This window comes from Cyrtonyx montezumae, unplaced genomic scaffold (assembly GCF_038088225.1).
Source record: "Cyrtonyx montezumae isolate F1298 unplaced genomic scaffold, pur_monq_1.0 scaffold_7, whole genome shotgun sequence".
Classification (NCBI taxonomy): domain Eukaryota; kingdom Metazoa; phylum Chordata; class Aves; order Galliformes; family Odontophoridae; genus Cyrtonyx; species Cyrtonyx montezumae.
In genome coordinates, this window is record NW_027072078.1 from 30861678 (window position 1) to 30876888 (window position 15211).

Consider the following 15211-nt stretch of genomic DNA (forward strand, 5'->3'; position numbering starts at 1 on the left):
CCAGATATTCCTGTGACATCACTTTAGGAAGGAATGACATGAAACGCACACACAAAAAGGTACTGGAGTGCCGAGGTTGGTATTCTTTCATTTAAGGAATTGTCAAACAAGAAAATCCCAAATCTGCTGTTTAGGGTTGAAAATTACCTCCTCTGTTGCTTGTCCTACCCTTAGAATAATCCTGTTCCCATCTGCTACCGGCACACATTTGCAAAATGCGAGGAGAGTAACCCTTGGCAGTAAGAGGAGATAGGGGGAACCAGAACAGCTAGTGACAATCCCGATCATTTACACTGGATCTTAGCTAGGCTAATTTATGTGTCCTCAATAGGTCTGTCATTTAGAAGAATCTCAGGGGGAAAGAGGTTAAGATGACAACGCTCACCTTCCAGGAGAGGTGATGTGGGCTGAAGGTGTCGCAGTCATTTAATATTTGCCATGGGAAAGGCAGATAGCCTCCATAGCTTTGAGGTATGGGACCAATTAAGACAGTTCTCACGCTTGCTCCTTTTCATATTTTGGTTTTGCTTGCCTTGTCCCACGTGAGTGCTATAGTGGCTGTGCCTTGAGAAGAAAGTGTGTGTGCTCCAGCTTTTATCACTTCAGCCCTGAGAGGAAGGTCTGAGCTATTCAAATAGGGTTCAGAGCTATCTGTCCTGACCAGACATAGGTACCTAATTCCAGGCCTCACCTTCTCATTTTGTGCTGACTCGTGGAGCTGGTTTTTCCCTGAGTGCACATTTTGTAGGTGCTCTGAATGTATGAAGTGCAGCCTGGAGAAGCAGTTAAGTATCCTACACTTATGATGGGAAGTGGGTGGTTAAATTCTCCTTCTGAACGTACTTTTGTTCTTATGCTGTTACAAGCCTTCAGCTGGAATGGCAAAACTGTATCCAAGAAATGGACCAAAAAACCCTTCATTAATAGCCAGGCTTCTGATTACTTCCCTTCTTTTGGACAGTCTATTTTTCTTCATTAGACTACACAGTATTGGAATAGTAGCAACTGTAGTTGCTAACTTAGCAGTCATGCTGACCTGCTTGCATTCTCTTCCTCGCTTAATCAGCCCTCCTATTTCTGTCTCCATAATCTCTGTTTTGAAGCTCAGATTTGACTGTATCCTGTTACAAATCACCAAAAGCCAAACCGTTCTTCTTTCTTCTAACCTTGAGAGAAATGTGTAGGATTACAAGCAGTGAAACAAGGGAACTGAATGGATCCTGAGCAATGCATTGCCCTCACCACTGCCACCAAGGCACTGGGACTGTGGGGCAGGACTCCTTCTTTGAGCTCTGCATGGACAAGGCCTGTGCAGTGTGAGTTCATGTCAATGGCCGTGGTGATTTCGGAAGCATTTCCACTGAGAATGTAAATCAATATAACGCCAAAATCTCCACTGATAATTACTGTCAATGGCAGAAGCTATGAAGCTTCCTGAGGTTGTGACTGCTGACATGGTGAATAACTTTATTTTCACACTAAGCATAAACTCCTGCATCACATGAGTTTAAAAAAAGATGCAAAAAGATTCTGCTTGTGGCTTTCCTGTGAGTGACCCTGAGATTCAGCTAAACAGCAAAACTTATGAATACTCACATAATTTTAAGGCTCCCCAAGGCTTTGCCCTTTACTATGACTCCTTCTCTCCTTACATTTTGATTTTTCAAGCAATTCATGCTCTGACTGCTGAATTGTACAGATCACATGGATTTCAGGCAGGAAAAGAAAGGAGTGACCAATGGTTTCAAACCACTTACCTGTTTCACAGGAAGGGCTGCTCCATCCACTTCTGCATTTGCACTCATCCGGCGACACGCAGACACCGCCGTTATGGCAGTGCCTGTTACACACCACTGGAAAACGCACAAAGGATTTAAATCTGTCATCAATAATACTGATGTGGATCATAAAGGTGCTCAATTACAGCAAGTAACCAATTGTTTTAGTGCAAAAGGTAAACTGAGGGATGATTCTCTCTCTTCCCTTGGTTTTCCTTCTTTTTTTGCTCATTCTCACCATCAAAAGTATTACATCTAAAATTCTTTGGTCTTAAAGTATTCAGGTTACTCTGGCTCACAGATAAAATTATATTCCTGTCAATGGCAACCTGATATTTAAGTCAGCAGCAAGGGCTATAATAATGCTACTGCATATGTTTCACCATTCAACTTACGTGAAACAGTTTGAAGGCTGATTTCTTTCCCCAGATATTGAATGTCTTTTCTACATATTGAACCTCTTCCGTGACTTGTTTTGCACAATAACATTACCCCTAATAGGCTAATTGGCATGGCCTTTTTATGTTCTCACAATCACTATTACTGCATTCACTCACACAACCTTGCATTTCATAAATGTTGCTATAAATAACATGGAGGTTTTTGCTCGTTTGTTTTTCCAGAGGCAATTTTATGTGGAATAAGTTGATACAGATGTACATATTTTTACATAATACAGCTATGTTGCTGGTGAATGTGTGCTGAAACGGTTCAGCTGCTGTATTAGTACAAAATATTTCCTTGCTTTCCTTTGATTTCCTTGCTGCATTCAATCACCGTTTTAGGGGGAAATACAGAAATACATAAAAAGGCTTTTTTGAGCCTCTTCATTTTATGCGAACTCAAACATGTAAGGAGGAGAAAAAGTTCAAAGAATCTGTGCTTACTTGTTTCACATCGAGGACCAACAAATCCATAGGCACAAGAACAAGTATTCCGAGCTACACAAGTTCCTCCATGCTCACATGGTGGGTCACACTGCACTGGAAGAAGCACAGAAAGAGTAAATCATGAGGAAAAGCAAACAGCTCCACTACTGCATTCTGTGCAGTTACGAGCACAATGCTTGTTGCTAATTTCCACTAGCTACTTTATTAATCCACCAATTGTGCAGCATGAAAACAGTTATCACATAGTGTTGGAGTGGCAATGTGAACATTTTGTTTAACTTCTGGGTATGTCCATTGGTAAGTCTGTACTTTTGAAGTGTAAGACTAATTACTGGTTCATAATGCTAAACACCTTGCCCATCCCTCCCTTGCCACTGGTGAGGCTGCACCTTGAGTGCTGGGCCCAGTTTTGGGCCCAGAGAATGGCAGCGGAGCTGTGAAGGGTCTGGAACAAAAGTCTTAGGGCAGTGGCTATGATTCTATGATTCTATGAATCTATGAAGTGGGATTGCACTGTCTGGAGGAGGCTTAGGGGAGACCTGATTGCTCCCTACAATGACCTGAAGTGAGGTTGTGTTGAGGTGGGGGTTGGCCTCTTCTCCTAGGTGACAGAGATAGGATGAGAGGTCCTTAAGTTGCTCCATGGTAGGTTCGAGTTGGATATCAGGAAAAATGTTGTCTCAGAAAGAGTGGTGATGCATTGGCACAGCTGCCCAGGGAGTTGGCAGAGTCATCATCCCTGGAGGGGTTCAAGAACCGTGGAGATGTGACACAGAGACGTGGACAGTGGGCACGGTGGGGGTGGGTTGACAGTCTTTTCCAACCTTCAAGATTCTATGATTCTACGTTCAGTGAGCTCTAACAGGTGTCAGAAGTTACCCCAAAGAGAGGGGAAGGGTTTAGTCTACATAGAAGAAGGTTGTAATGAAATTTGTCACCCAAATGACCAACATTTAAACAACAATTTAGGTGTTTAATAAATAGTATACGAGCTGCAGAAAAAGCAGAAAGTTATATAATAAATTCTTGATGCATTGCAGTAGGCAGTGTCATGGAAGAGAGTTTTTTGCAGGTGTAAGGCATAAAGCTGAAAATCACTGCAGCTCTGGAAACAGGTTATTTGCTGAATTTAGGGGACTTTGAGGGAGTAAGAGATTGCTTAGCTGTTTTTTTCCGAGCACGTATGATTCCCATCTAGAGTCTGATTTCAGCACATTCATAATGGCTTTAATTGTTTGGTGGTCTGGAAGATTTAACCTCCTAAACTTAATGTTTAAGGTAGAAACCTAACATTTGGTAGCTGTATTTGTAACCCTCTAACAAGAGGTATTCTTGTATGCCAAGTTCAAGAGAGTAAAGAGGTCACTGCTGTAGAAAGCGCACTGAACCTTATCCTAAGAAGCAAGAGCAAGGTGTGTGTGTCAGCTGGAGCTCACTTATGCCCTCAGAAAGAAAACCCACATCGCATAACAGTGTGAAACATATCTGTCCACGTGCTTGAGGAGTGAACACAGAGAAAAATATTGTACTTTGGCACACTTTACTGGCAGAGATGCATATTCTATAATGGGTCTGAAGCTACGCAAGGGTATTTCAAGGAAAATGCATAATAGCGAAGAAGCTGCAGAGATCTGAAAGAGAGCATCTTTCATTTTAAGTACTGTTCGAAGGGAAAAAAATGCCAAAGTACATCTTGTTCTTAAAACTGGAAAACACACTGCATAGTTGGAAAGCTGCATGAAGGATAAGTATTTGTGGCACCACGGAATTGCTATGAAGATCATGCATTGAGGGCACCCTAACCTCTGTGCTGTCACCAAGCCTTCAAAGAAAGCCACGGCATGTGATCTTTTCCATCTCAAATATTATGAAAGCCACCGCACATTTCTCAATTGTTGTGAAAAAGACAAGCTCTGAGACACTACCTTTAAATAATCCCTTTCCACACAAATAATTTTAAAGAAGTGCATCTGGGATTAGATCCGCTCTTCAGGTACTTCAGCATTTACATTTTTTGCTACCATTCAGTTTTAAAGGTGAAATTCCCAGTCCTGCATTAACATAACTTTAGGATTTGACATGCCTGAGCGCAGAAAAACTTGATATAGTTCAGATCCATACTACTCATGCTGAGAATGTCATTAAGCTAAATTCAGTTTTGATTTGATGGGCTATAAGGTTTAGACATTTACAATTGAGCGTGTGTTTAGCTGAAATTTGAAGTGTACATCTGGGGAAAAAGAAAAGAATAAAAACCCCACATTTTCTGGGTAGCTGAATAGGTTTGGTTTAGACCCAGTTAAGCAGTTAGCATTCTGCTTTCCCTAAGTCCTGTTCCAGCCCCAGCAGCTGCAGCAGGTCAGAGGCTCAGACAGCTCGGGGCGTCGTGCTATTAGGACAAGCAGCAGGTAAATGAAACAGCAAGGGGAAGAAAGGCGAAGGAAATGGAAGCTGTTTTCAAAGGAATTTGTTATCCTTTTTTAAATGGCAGCACCATATTTCTGTCACCTCTCACGTTCAGAGACTTATGGCAGATGTTGCTGAAGTTAATGGCAGCATTCTGCTTTGAGAGGGGGGTCCCAGCCTGACTGCAGCACATGCACACTTGAAACATTTTACTCTTCTGTGCTTGGGGAAGCACAGGGCATGCTTATAAGGGATTTATCTGAAATTAGAAATGAACTGTGTGTTGAAATGAATGATATGAGGGGCTATAAGAAAGAAGGGGGTGTATGCATATGTAAGGGATGTATTCAGGATATTGTACTAAGGGATGTGGTTTAGTGGGGAAATACTGATGATGGGTGGATTGGATTATTTTGGAGGTCATTTCCATCCCTGGTGACTCTATGATTCTGTGATTCTACTCTTTAGCTAGGTCTTTTGTGACAGGACAAGGGAAGATGGTTTCAAACTAAAAGAAGGGAGATATAGATTGAACATGAAGTTTTTCACAGTGAGGATGATGAGGCACTTGCACAGGTTGCCCAGCGAGGTGGTGGATGCCCCATCACTGACACCCAAGGTCGGGGGGACAGGGCTTTGAGCACCTGATGGAGCTGTCCCTGATCATTGTAGGAATTTGGACCAGATGGACTTAAAGGTCCCTTCCAACTCAAACGGTTCTATGATCCTATGATATTCTCTGTGTAGAGACAGGGAAACACAAAACCTGGGGAAAGTGTACTCTTTGTGAAGTGCATGGAATGTGTTTCCTTTTTGGCAGTACGATGGCTGCATAAAGCCTCCAGGTGCCTCTGCACTTTGCCAAGTGCAATGACATTCAAACACATTACGCTTTATTTCAGCGTGTTTTGTACATAGCACTTAGAGTGAATGTGTCCATTTGAATAGGCTGCTTTCCATCTGCTCTTTACACATTTCGAGATGCATCTGATCTGTCAGAAAAGAACATGGTGTTTTGTATATTAAAACATTTTGCTCTTATTGTGACATTTAATAGCAAAATGTTTAAAACTATTCTATCACTGGTGAATAGCAAAAGATAAAAATTGTACACTGTCTGCACTGGGAAAGGAAGAGCAACATTCACCTAAAGGACATTTTTCTCAGTAATAGAAATATAGTGTTTATGTCAGATTCTTTTCCAAGACTTCTATCTTTCATCTTCTGGAATGAACATTTTTTTTTTCCATAAACATTTGCCAAAATGTACAAAGATATTGCAGTGTTTTTATACTAAACATTTTTGGATGGTATAAGATAACAGTTAAGAGAAAAGCATCGCTGCAAATGGTCAATCTTGCTGTCAGATGTGTTTATGTTTTTGTTTATAATTTAAAGTCTGGAGGTGAAAATGGAGAATTCTATTATTGTTTATTTGAAAAGGCTTTTTGGAAAATATCTTGAAACGACTTTTTTTTTCCATTAAAATGAGATCATGCACTTTTTATATCTGTTTCTCTAAAATAACTTTGGGGCAGAACAGCAATACTAGATACTGTGCTGTTTCCTCCCTTTGAGATACTCTAATCAGCAAATGGCTTCCAGGACAGCTCTTGCTTCACACCTCACAGCGAATAACTTCTGCTCAGTCCAACCAGAGGTGTTGGGCTCATACCTTTGAGGTCTTCCTGCAGCTTTTGTTAAAAATGTGGAAAACAATCAGGTCAACTGATTCACAAGGGAAGAGTGTAGTCTGCCTCGATTCCTGTAATTATTTCACTGCATTCATTTTCTTTCAAAGGTGCACTGACCTAAAAGTGCAGATGAAGTTTGAATATGTGCAGCACGAGAGAGGGCAAAAAGAGAAATAAAGTTATGTTACAGGCTCTCCAGATTTTTAGTTTTTGCCTTTAATAGCAAAAGCCTTTCTTTTGAATGTATTTTACAGAAAAAAAACAGTAAAGCATAGGGTTAAAGCATGTATTAGTGCAATTAAAACAACTCAGATGCACGCTTGTATAGTCCAGCAGTTCAAAGTCCATTTATGAAATAAATACCCATAGTAGAAAATAGAAAATTAACAAGATTAACTTGACTGAATAAATTGGGAGTACAAACGCAGACAACAGTTCTGATTAGGATGGACTTTGTTTTGTGAAATGTCAGCTGAGTGCTCATCTGCAGTCAAAAAAGCAAATAAAATTTTGGGAATTGTTAGGAAATGAGCAGAGCACAAAATGCCAGACTTTATTATGGCCTGTATCCATGGTGAGCTGCATCTTAAATACCATGCACTCTTCTGATCCCCCAGCTCAGGAAAGCTATAGGAAGAGTGGAAAGATAGAGAAAAATGTAGGAAGGATAACCAGAGCTATGGAAAAGTATTTCTACAGATAAAGATTTCGTACGTGTGGATCTATTAATTCTTAGGGGAAAAGACAATGTTCTCTAAAAACACTATGGTTTTAGTTGGTAGGGTGTTGGACAGCAAAACTTTGTATGGGTTCAAAAAACACTTGGATAAGCTCATTAAAGAAGTATGTATTGGGAAATATAATTTATAAAAACTTTATTTTGCTTTTTAAAGCTTGTAATGCGTAAGTTACTGGGAGACTATTCTGGATGGTGTGTTTATATTTTTTTTCCCAAATAATTCTGGGCATCTGCAGTTAGCAGCTGTTGGGGGCAGGGGAGGGACTTTTGGTTTGATATGGCAGAGCTTTTTGGGTATAAAAATGTCAGACCAGACAAATGTCAGCTCTCAGATTTTTTAGCCTAGTTTCATCCAGCTGCGTATCCTGAGGTCTTAATACATTCCCAACTATTTTGTCCTTCCCATTATTCTGAAAATTATTTGGTTTTGTAATGTCAAGACAATGGTGTATTTTAACCCCTGAGAGGAAAGTGGGACTTAAACCATTTGAAATTTCCCTCGGGAAACACTGTACAAAGTCTGTGAGGTATTTACTGACTTATGAAACACTTGTTTCTTAAGTAGTACAACTTTACTTTCCACAGGAATTCTGAGGAACTTCTGTCTGCTAAAAACTAGATTGATAATAGTCCTTAACTGTCACCTCACGCAAAAACGTTTTGAGTAATTGTCTGTATTTTAAAGAAGTGAGACATCTATTTATTTATTTATTTATTTTAGTTTTAGTAATCAGACAATCCCTATCAAATGAACCTGGGGTTTAAGAAATAAAATCAAGGATGACCAGGAATTTGGCTTAAATCCTAATATTCTTCACTCGTCAGGTTTAGGTCTCTCAGGAAGAAGCAGAACAAAAATGCCCAAAGCAGATTTTTTTTGTTAGCTTCAACTCTGTTATCGAGTGGAAAGGACATGTTCCACCTTAGGGCACCCTAAGGAGCTCAAGAAATATAACAGCTGCTCTCAGACAGTACCATATGCACAGACCCTGGTGAATAAAATGAGCCCAGGGAAAAAAACAGCATTTTCCTCCTCATCCAATGGATGCAGTGTCACTGAAGGTGCAGGCCTATGCCCCTGTTCTGCAGCGGGGAACGGAAACAGGATGGCCAGGAGTTGACCCCAGGTGGTAGCAACACCAATAAGTTTTTCTGAACATTATCCTCTACCCTTACACAGTGACATGTTTGAGCTAAAGAAAATATTAGACACATTCTGAAAATAATCCTATTTGTAGTAATCATGCATTGTTAAATTATTCTTCTTTTTTTTAATTCTTTTTATAGTGAGCTGGAATATTTAAAGCGCTGTAGGTGTTAGGATATTCCTACAGTGCAGATCTGGCAGATGATAGGGAGCATCCCATAACACTCCTAAGAGCCTACCATAATAAAATATTGTTTTTATAGCATTTATTTTTGTCATTGGAACATGCTGCTCAGGGTGGTAGTGGAGGCACCACCACTGGAGGTGTTCAAGAAGGACAAATGTCACACTGTGGGACATGATTAGTGAGCACATTGGGGACGTGTTGATGGGTGGACTTGGTAATCTCAGTGTTTTTTTCCAATCTTAATGATTCTATGATTCCATGTCCTGTATAGTGACACGTAGAGTGGAAATGATATATTTAGTAGCCTTTCTCATTCCCAAAGGAACTCTCCAAAGTTTACTCTACAAAGAAAGGGAAGCTTCTTTTGCAAGTGATCCAGTAGACAACAGTAGGTCTTATTTCTCCAGCTTAATTGTAATTATACTATATGCTTCTCTGGAATGATATTTGCCAAGGCCTTGCCAATTTAGCACTCAGCCTAACATTAGGTCATTGACAATTCTGCAGAAAGAAAAAAGAGCTCTAAAACTGAGAACCTGGCCTGCTGGAGGAAAGGGTGAGGAAGTGATGAGTAGATCCTTGAAGAACTGCTTCATCTTGGTTCACCTGCTGAGCAATTGGCTCTTGACAGAAAATTAGAGAATTCATTCTCTAACACTTACTTTGCAGACGGGTAAAAATAAGTTCCTAAGTTTTAGATATTAAAGAAACAAAATCTAGCATATTTTATTTTAGAAGACAAATTCATTTCCACGATGCTGCTTGTTTTTATCCTACCAGTCCCTGCCAGCTTGATTTTGAATCTGCACAACTGAAACAAAATTAAAACATAAAAAAAATCTAAATTCTGTCACAAGATAAATGCCACTCGGTAAAGCATTTATTATCTTAGAATATTTTCAGACAGTCTTATTAAACAAAGGTCAAATCCCCTCAAGCTCCACAGGTATTAAACCTTGCTACCGATGGACTGTTCCTTTTATCTCAGAGAATTTTGATATGAAATGGCATGGTGACAGCTCACTGCACAAAGTTTGGTCTCATCTAAACTTTGTTCACTTGTTCAGTTTTGCTGCCATCTTAGAGGGTACTGCTGATTTGAGGGCAATTGGTACAATCGACAGCAGGCACTGTGTCAAGTCCTTAACTATTGCAAGGAATTATCCTCACCTTTGTGCTCTTGTTCAGCAGTCCTAGGTGTGCAGAGGGAATCAGGAGGAAGCAGAGAGGTTTGCTGTTGAGCCAGGTGATGTGCTCAGTGACAAGAGACAAGTAAAGGATGTTTGTGTGCTGTGCTGCCAAACCGCAAGACAGAGAATGATATTGGTAATAAAGTATTTCATCTTAAGGACTCTCCAGAGGGATTTTCAGTAATACCAGTAATTGAAGAAAACATCTTGTCTTGGGTGACAGCAAAGGCACAGGTAGATTTATGTTTTAAGGACTATGCCAATGGACATACTAAATATATTTATACAAAGGCAGTCTATGTCTATGTTTGTATACATTCACGTGTCCATAGGCCGTGTCTTTGAGGGGAGACTGTTCTGCAGTTTGCTCTGGGCTTCCCAATACCCAGAGCTCCTCAGTACATTTCCAGCTCCAGGCATAAAACAGGGGTCGAAGACAGGGTCTTTCTCACACCAAGCAACCTTCAACCCTTTAGAACAGTCGTTTTGGAAATGCGCAAGCAGGTATAAATTGTGACACACAGGATTATAGTAACTTTTTCTTATGCATTTTTTGCAATGTGTCTTCAGGACTGAGCTAAGCTCAGTGCTGCTGGGGCTTATGCACAGCAGGGAATCCCCAGGACGCTGAGCCAGGCAGCCACCCTGCACAGCTCTGTGCTGTGTGCAGAATGTGAGCAACCACACACAAAGAGAATTAAACTGACGATGCAAACACTTTTTTGCTTTGTGTAGTGAAAGGCCAATTAAGACATCAGCTTATCAGAGGGATTTCAACAAAAGGTGTAATTAACGAGAGCTAAGTCAGGGAACTCATTGTTTTAAAAATGTGTGAAATACTATTGCTTTGCTGAGGTGTTCGAAGCTGTCTAACAAATCAGTATATTGTGAAAACCCTTCTGGTGTTAACCACTTTGGAGAACAGGTTTGGTTTTGCATTTAGTATATGAGATAATTATTTAAAATTAATTTTTAAGATAGTAGAACAATTAGTATTTCATAGAATGTTGCTGTATGAACAAATTGAGTCAATTTTACTCTTTCCCAGAAAAGTTTTATATGGTCTCAAATCTTATGACTTCACTAGAATGAATCTGGCCTTAAGCAAGGGTAAGCAAGAACACAATCTATCTCTGGTTTCAGTAGATTAGATATTATCAAATAAACACGTAATTTTTGTAAGCAGAAAGGTCTTTTCCTGAGTTATAGGATAACTTTTCCCATTATTCTAAAATATAATTGTCTTCGAAAACCAGTGTGATTCCAGCTTGCAAAAATCTCTACGTTTGTAATCAAAGTTATTTATTACTTTGGAGAGTGATTGGATTTGAAGGCATGAAAGAATTTGAATGAGAATTTTCCACCTTACCTTCACACGTGATTCCATTACCGCTGTATCCAGTGGGACACGACCCACATTGAAATCCTCCATCTTTGGCTAGCTCACACTGCACGCCACTAAAGCATGGTGTTGAACCACAGAGGGCTTTCTGATGGGACCCACTGATGGGTTTTGACAATTCCACGTGGCCCGTTCCTATGCTGGATGCCTTTCTGAGGGCTGTGGTCTGTGCTGGAAGCTTTGCTGGGGGAACGGGTCCAGGCAGAGGGCTGGCAATGTGGGGAACTGTGTCAAGGGAAAAACCTATTTCATGCAAAGAGGATGTGAGGGGTATTTCCAAAGAAGCTCTCTGCTGCGCTGTTGGGAGATTTTCAGATTGTTCAGTCTTTAAGCCTGTAACCTGACTGGGCCATTTCCTGGGAGACAAGCTGTATCTGGAATGAGCTTGCTGACCAGCATGTAGCCGTGCGAAGAATGAGCTTGCATTTATGTTGAGATGAGAAGGAATGGTCCTTCTTGTTCCTGGTTTGTACTGTTTAACATGCAAAGGAGTCGGAGTTGTCACACTGACAGCAGTTGTTTTGGGATCTGGCTCCTCATGCAGAAGGAAAGTGTGTGTATGGCTTCTTTTTCCAATAAAAGCCTGTTTCTCAGACACAGTGGCCTCGATATCAGGTATTTTTGCCGACAATATCTGAGCCTGGGAAACCTTCCTTTTCCTTGTAAAAGATGCTGTACTAATGATTGTGTGGTTTCTTTCCACAGTGTTTGTAGTTTCTTGCCTCGGAATTTGGCTTTGGAAAAGAAGGGAATGAATGTTTCTTGATGTCTTGCCTTCCTGATGAGAACCTCTGGCTCCACTATTTCTTCCAGCAACATCTGTATGGCTTTGGGAAGATCTTGAAACTAGGGCAGAAGGAAGATATATGTTAGTCAAAATTGCTGCTCTTTTTGAAGAAAACACTGTGACCGTTTAGATTATGAACAAAGAACAGAATATCAATTCTAGAATTAAAAGCAATGATCTGTCATCTGTGCTCAGGGCATATCTGTACTGGCTGTTATAGAAATAGCTCAGTGTATCTTCTATGGGTAATAACAGCATAGGGAACTGCAGAATAGCTGTTCATGAATGAGGTGAAATACGCTTATGCTGGCTTAGTATAGAACCTAAACTAGTAAGTCTCAGTGAAGGTCAGACATTATTCTTTCAGGTTACAGGTTGCAGCTAGGCTAAAACACTTTCCATGCTGGTTTACCAGTTTTGGCCTACAGTAGCCCATGAGGTTTTATCACTGTGTGCCATTTTCTGGGACACTGTACAGTTTGTGACTTCCTGAGCTAATATTTATTTCTGGTTACCTGTTGTATGGGAACTGTTGAATCAGGGCCTGAACCACTGATGGATCACCTGAGGTGAGCACTGAGTCAGCTGCAGGAGCACAAGTGAAGGCAATGTACCTGTGTGACTGGAAGGGGTGGAGTCTGGCTCCACCTCTCCCAGACCCCATTTAAGGGATGACCACCACCGGGGAAGGATCTCTTGTTGGAGATCCCTCCTCTGCAGACTAATCAGTGAACCTCAGCCTCCAAAAGGTGAGCCTCTCTTTATTTACTGGTTGTCTGTTTACCATCCAGATAAGCCTAGCAAACTATACCATCTTCCTCACTGTTTTCTCTGAATATTTTTCTTTTGGGTTATTCACCCTACACCTGTGTATGTTGCAACAGTGTGCTGGGAGATGTTCTGCTAGGTAGTAGATAACACAGAGACTTTGCATTCAAGCTCCTGCAGTCTAGGAGTAAGACAAGACAATGCAACTTGGGACAGATAGAGGTCAGAGATGTAGAAATAAAGAAATGGTAAGACAGTCCTTGGAAAGATTATGTCCTAGACAAATTTGAGTCCCTTCCCATCAGTGTATGACTTCTGTAGTCCTTTCGGCAAAGAAAAGTTTGAGGAAAGCATATAAAGGAGACAAATGGAAAAGCTTTGCTGATAGTGTGTACAGCTCTCTCCAGATGTGAGGGGCAGCATGTAAGAAAGAGTGCTGGTTTGTAACTGTCACCCACTTGTTACAGAGCCAGCCACCTTTTCTGTTGTGTAAGGAGGGATGATAGATGGGGAGAGGGTAGTTTGTGAAGAGCCTTGGAAGTGGAAACGAGTAGTTTGAATCAATACTTTCAGGAAGATTAATGGCTATCTGCTGACTCTAATGAATGGAAGAAGCTATTTTTAACCAGTTCTGGCATACTCACTCCATAAGAAACTGAATATATTGGATCCTGAACAAAAAAACTTCATGAGGTTCTAGAGTTAACCCTATGCGAGGTGTAGCTCTATTTTCTATTTTAATAATTAATTAAATTTTAATCAATTTCATAAAACTCCTCTTGATGTAGAAATTAGTCATAGTTAGCAAGGAAAGAGATAAAGACACTTGGCAAAGGTCAAAAAGAAATTTGGAACATTGACTAGATCAAAGGAAATCTTGGCATCCAAAACTATGTTTACTTGGCTGATAAGCAGTATCATTCTTCTGCTGGCAGATGAGCTTTTGTTGCCCTGGAGCATGACGTTTTGGAGAGGTATGTGATGCTGGATCAAGCTGTAGACATCAGCTATAGGTAAATACATGGCTTTCTTGTCCAAGACAAGACTGATTAATGATGCATTTCACAGACTGAGGGGAAAAAAAGAGATCTTGAGCCAGGAAGGACATCAGCGACAAGAGTATGAAAAATTGAAGTCAAAGGATTCTTAGCAATGAACCTGAGAAAGATGAAAGAAACATCCTCACAGAAAGTTATAGGTAACAGATGATTGTTGCTGAGTTCAGAAAATTTGATTCAGGGACCAGAAATAACATGAATGGCAGGGAAAGGCCAAATGACCTCTCCGACAAATTTCCCAAATGTGCCCTGATTACAGCTTTGAGCTCCTTCTACTGTATATTCATCAAATGTTTTTTCCTCCTAAGTGAGTTTTAGTAACTATTGAGGGGATCTACTTCCTACCTGAGTTAGGGAAATATATAATCTCTTAAGGAATTAAAATAGCTGATATCATCCTGCAGCCTTCATTCTCCAACCTTCCCTGTAAGTGAGAATATGCTGTGGTTGGAGTGTGTCTGTGGCAATGAAGATTTTTCATCTCAAATAGAACTACCAATGAAGACTGGTGATAGATACTTTGTTTGTTCACCACGTCTTCAGATTAAGGTTTCTCATCCCGTTTCAATGGACCATCAAACTTCATAACATACTGTCACAGGAACCTGGTCAAATATGTCTGCTTCAGTGTCCATTCAGCTTTTATTATTTCATATTTCTATTCATAAAGTTACTGTGACATTTAGTTAGGATTAGAATCTGAGAGTTATTCTGGTGTACCTGAAAAATTATTTCTGCATTTTTCCAGATATCTAAATACACCAAAACAAAAAACCCGAAGACTGCACTCAGTTGTCTGTAGTCAGCAGCTTTCTCAAATTCAGTATTACTTCTATTTATTTTCCTTGCAGTCGATCAATATCTTCAAGTGTATAGCCCATTATTAATGCAGAAGTGTGATTGTGTGAATCTGGTTTTCTTTGTGATGCCACTGTATGATTACATATTGGACTGGATGAAAATAACTAAAAAATGACAAGACATTAAGTGCTCAAGATTATGCAATGGTGCAAAAATACATTTTCACTACCCTAAGTATTTCTGCCTGTATTAACTGGGAAACGTGCAGCAGTGGGAGCGAATGTTAATGTTTCACAGTCAAAGACTGAGAATCTGATGCTTTGTTCCAGCACTGCGTGGAAGATACTCCATTCCTATCAATGGG

General features: G+C 40.3%; 1 protein-coding gene across 1 annotated transcript in view; it reads right to left on the bottom strand.

The window, feature by feature from the left end:
- Positions 1-15211, bottom strand: part of LOC136057731 (von Willebrand factor D and EGF domain-containing protein-like) — a 161992-nt gene that overhangs the window by 30331 nt on the left and 116450 nt on the right. The window contains exons 21-23 of the mRNA XM_065750577.1: positions 11401-12279; positions 2666-2761; positions 1758-1853 (exon numbers count right to left, since the gene is read on the bottom strand). Coding sequence (XP_065606649.1) covers positions 1758-1853; positions 2666-2761; positions 11401-12279 — 1071 coding nt within the window. The remainder of the gene's footprint in view (positions 1-1757; positions 1854-2665; positions 2762-11400; positions 12280-15211) is intronic.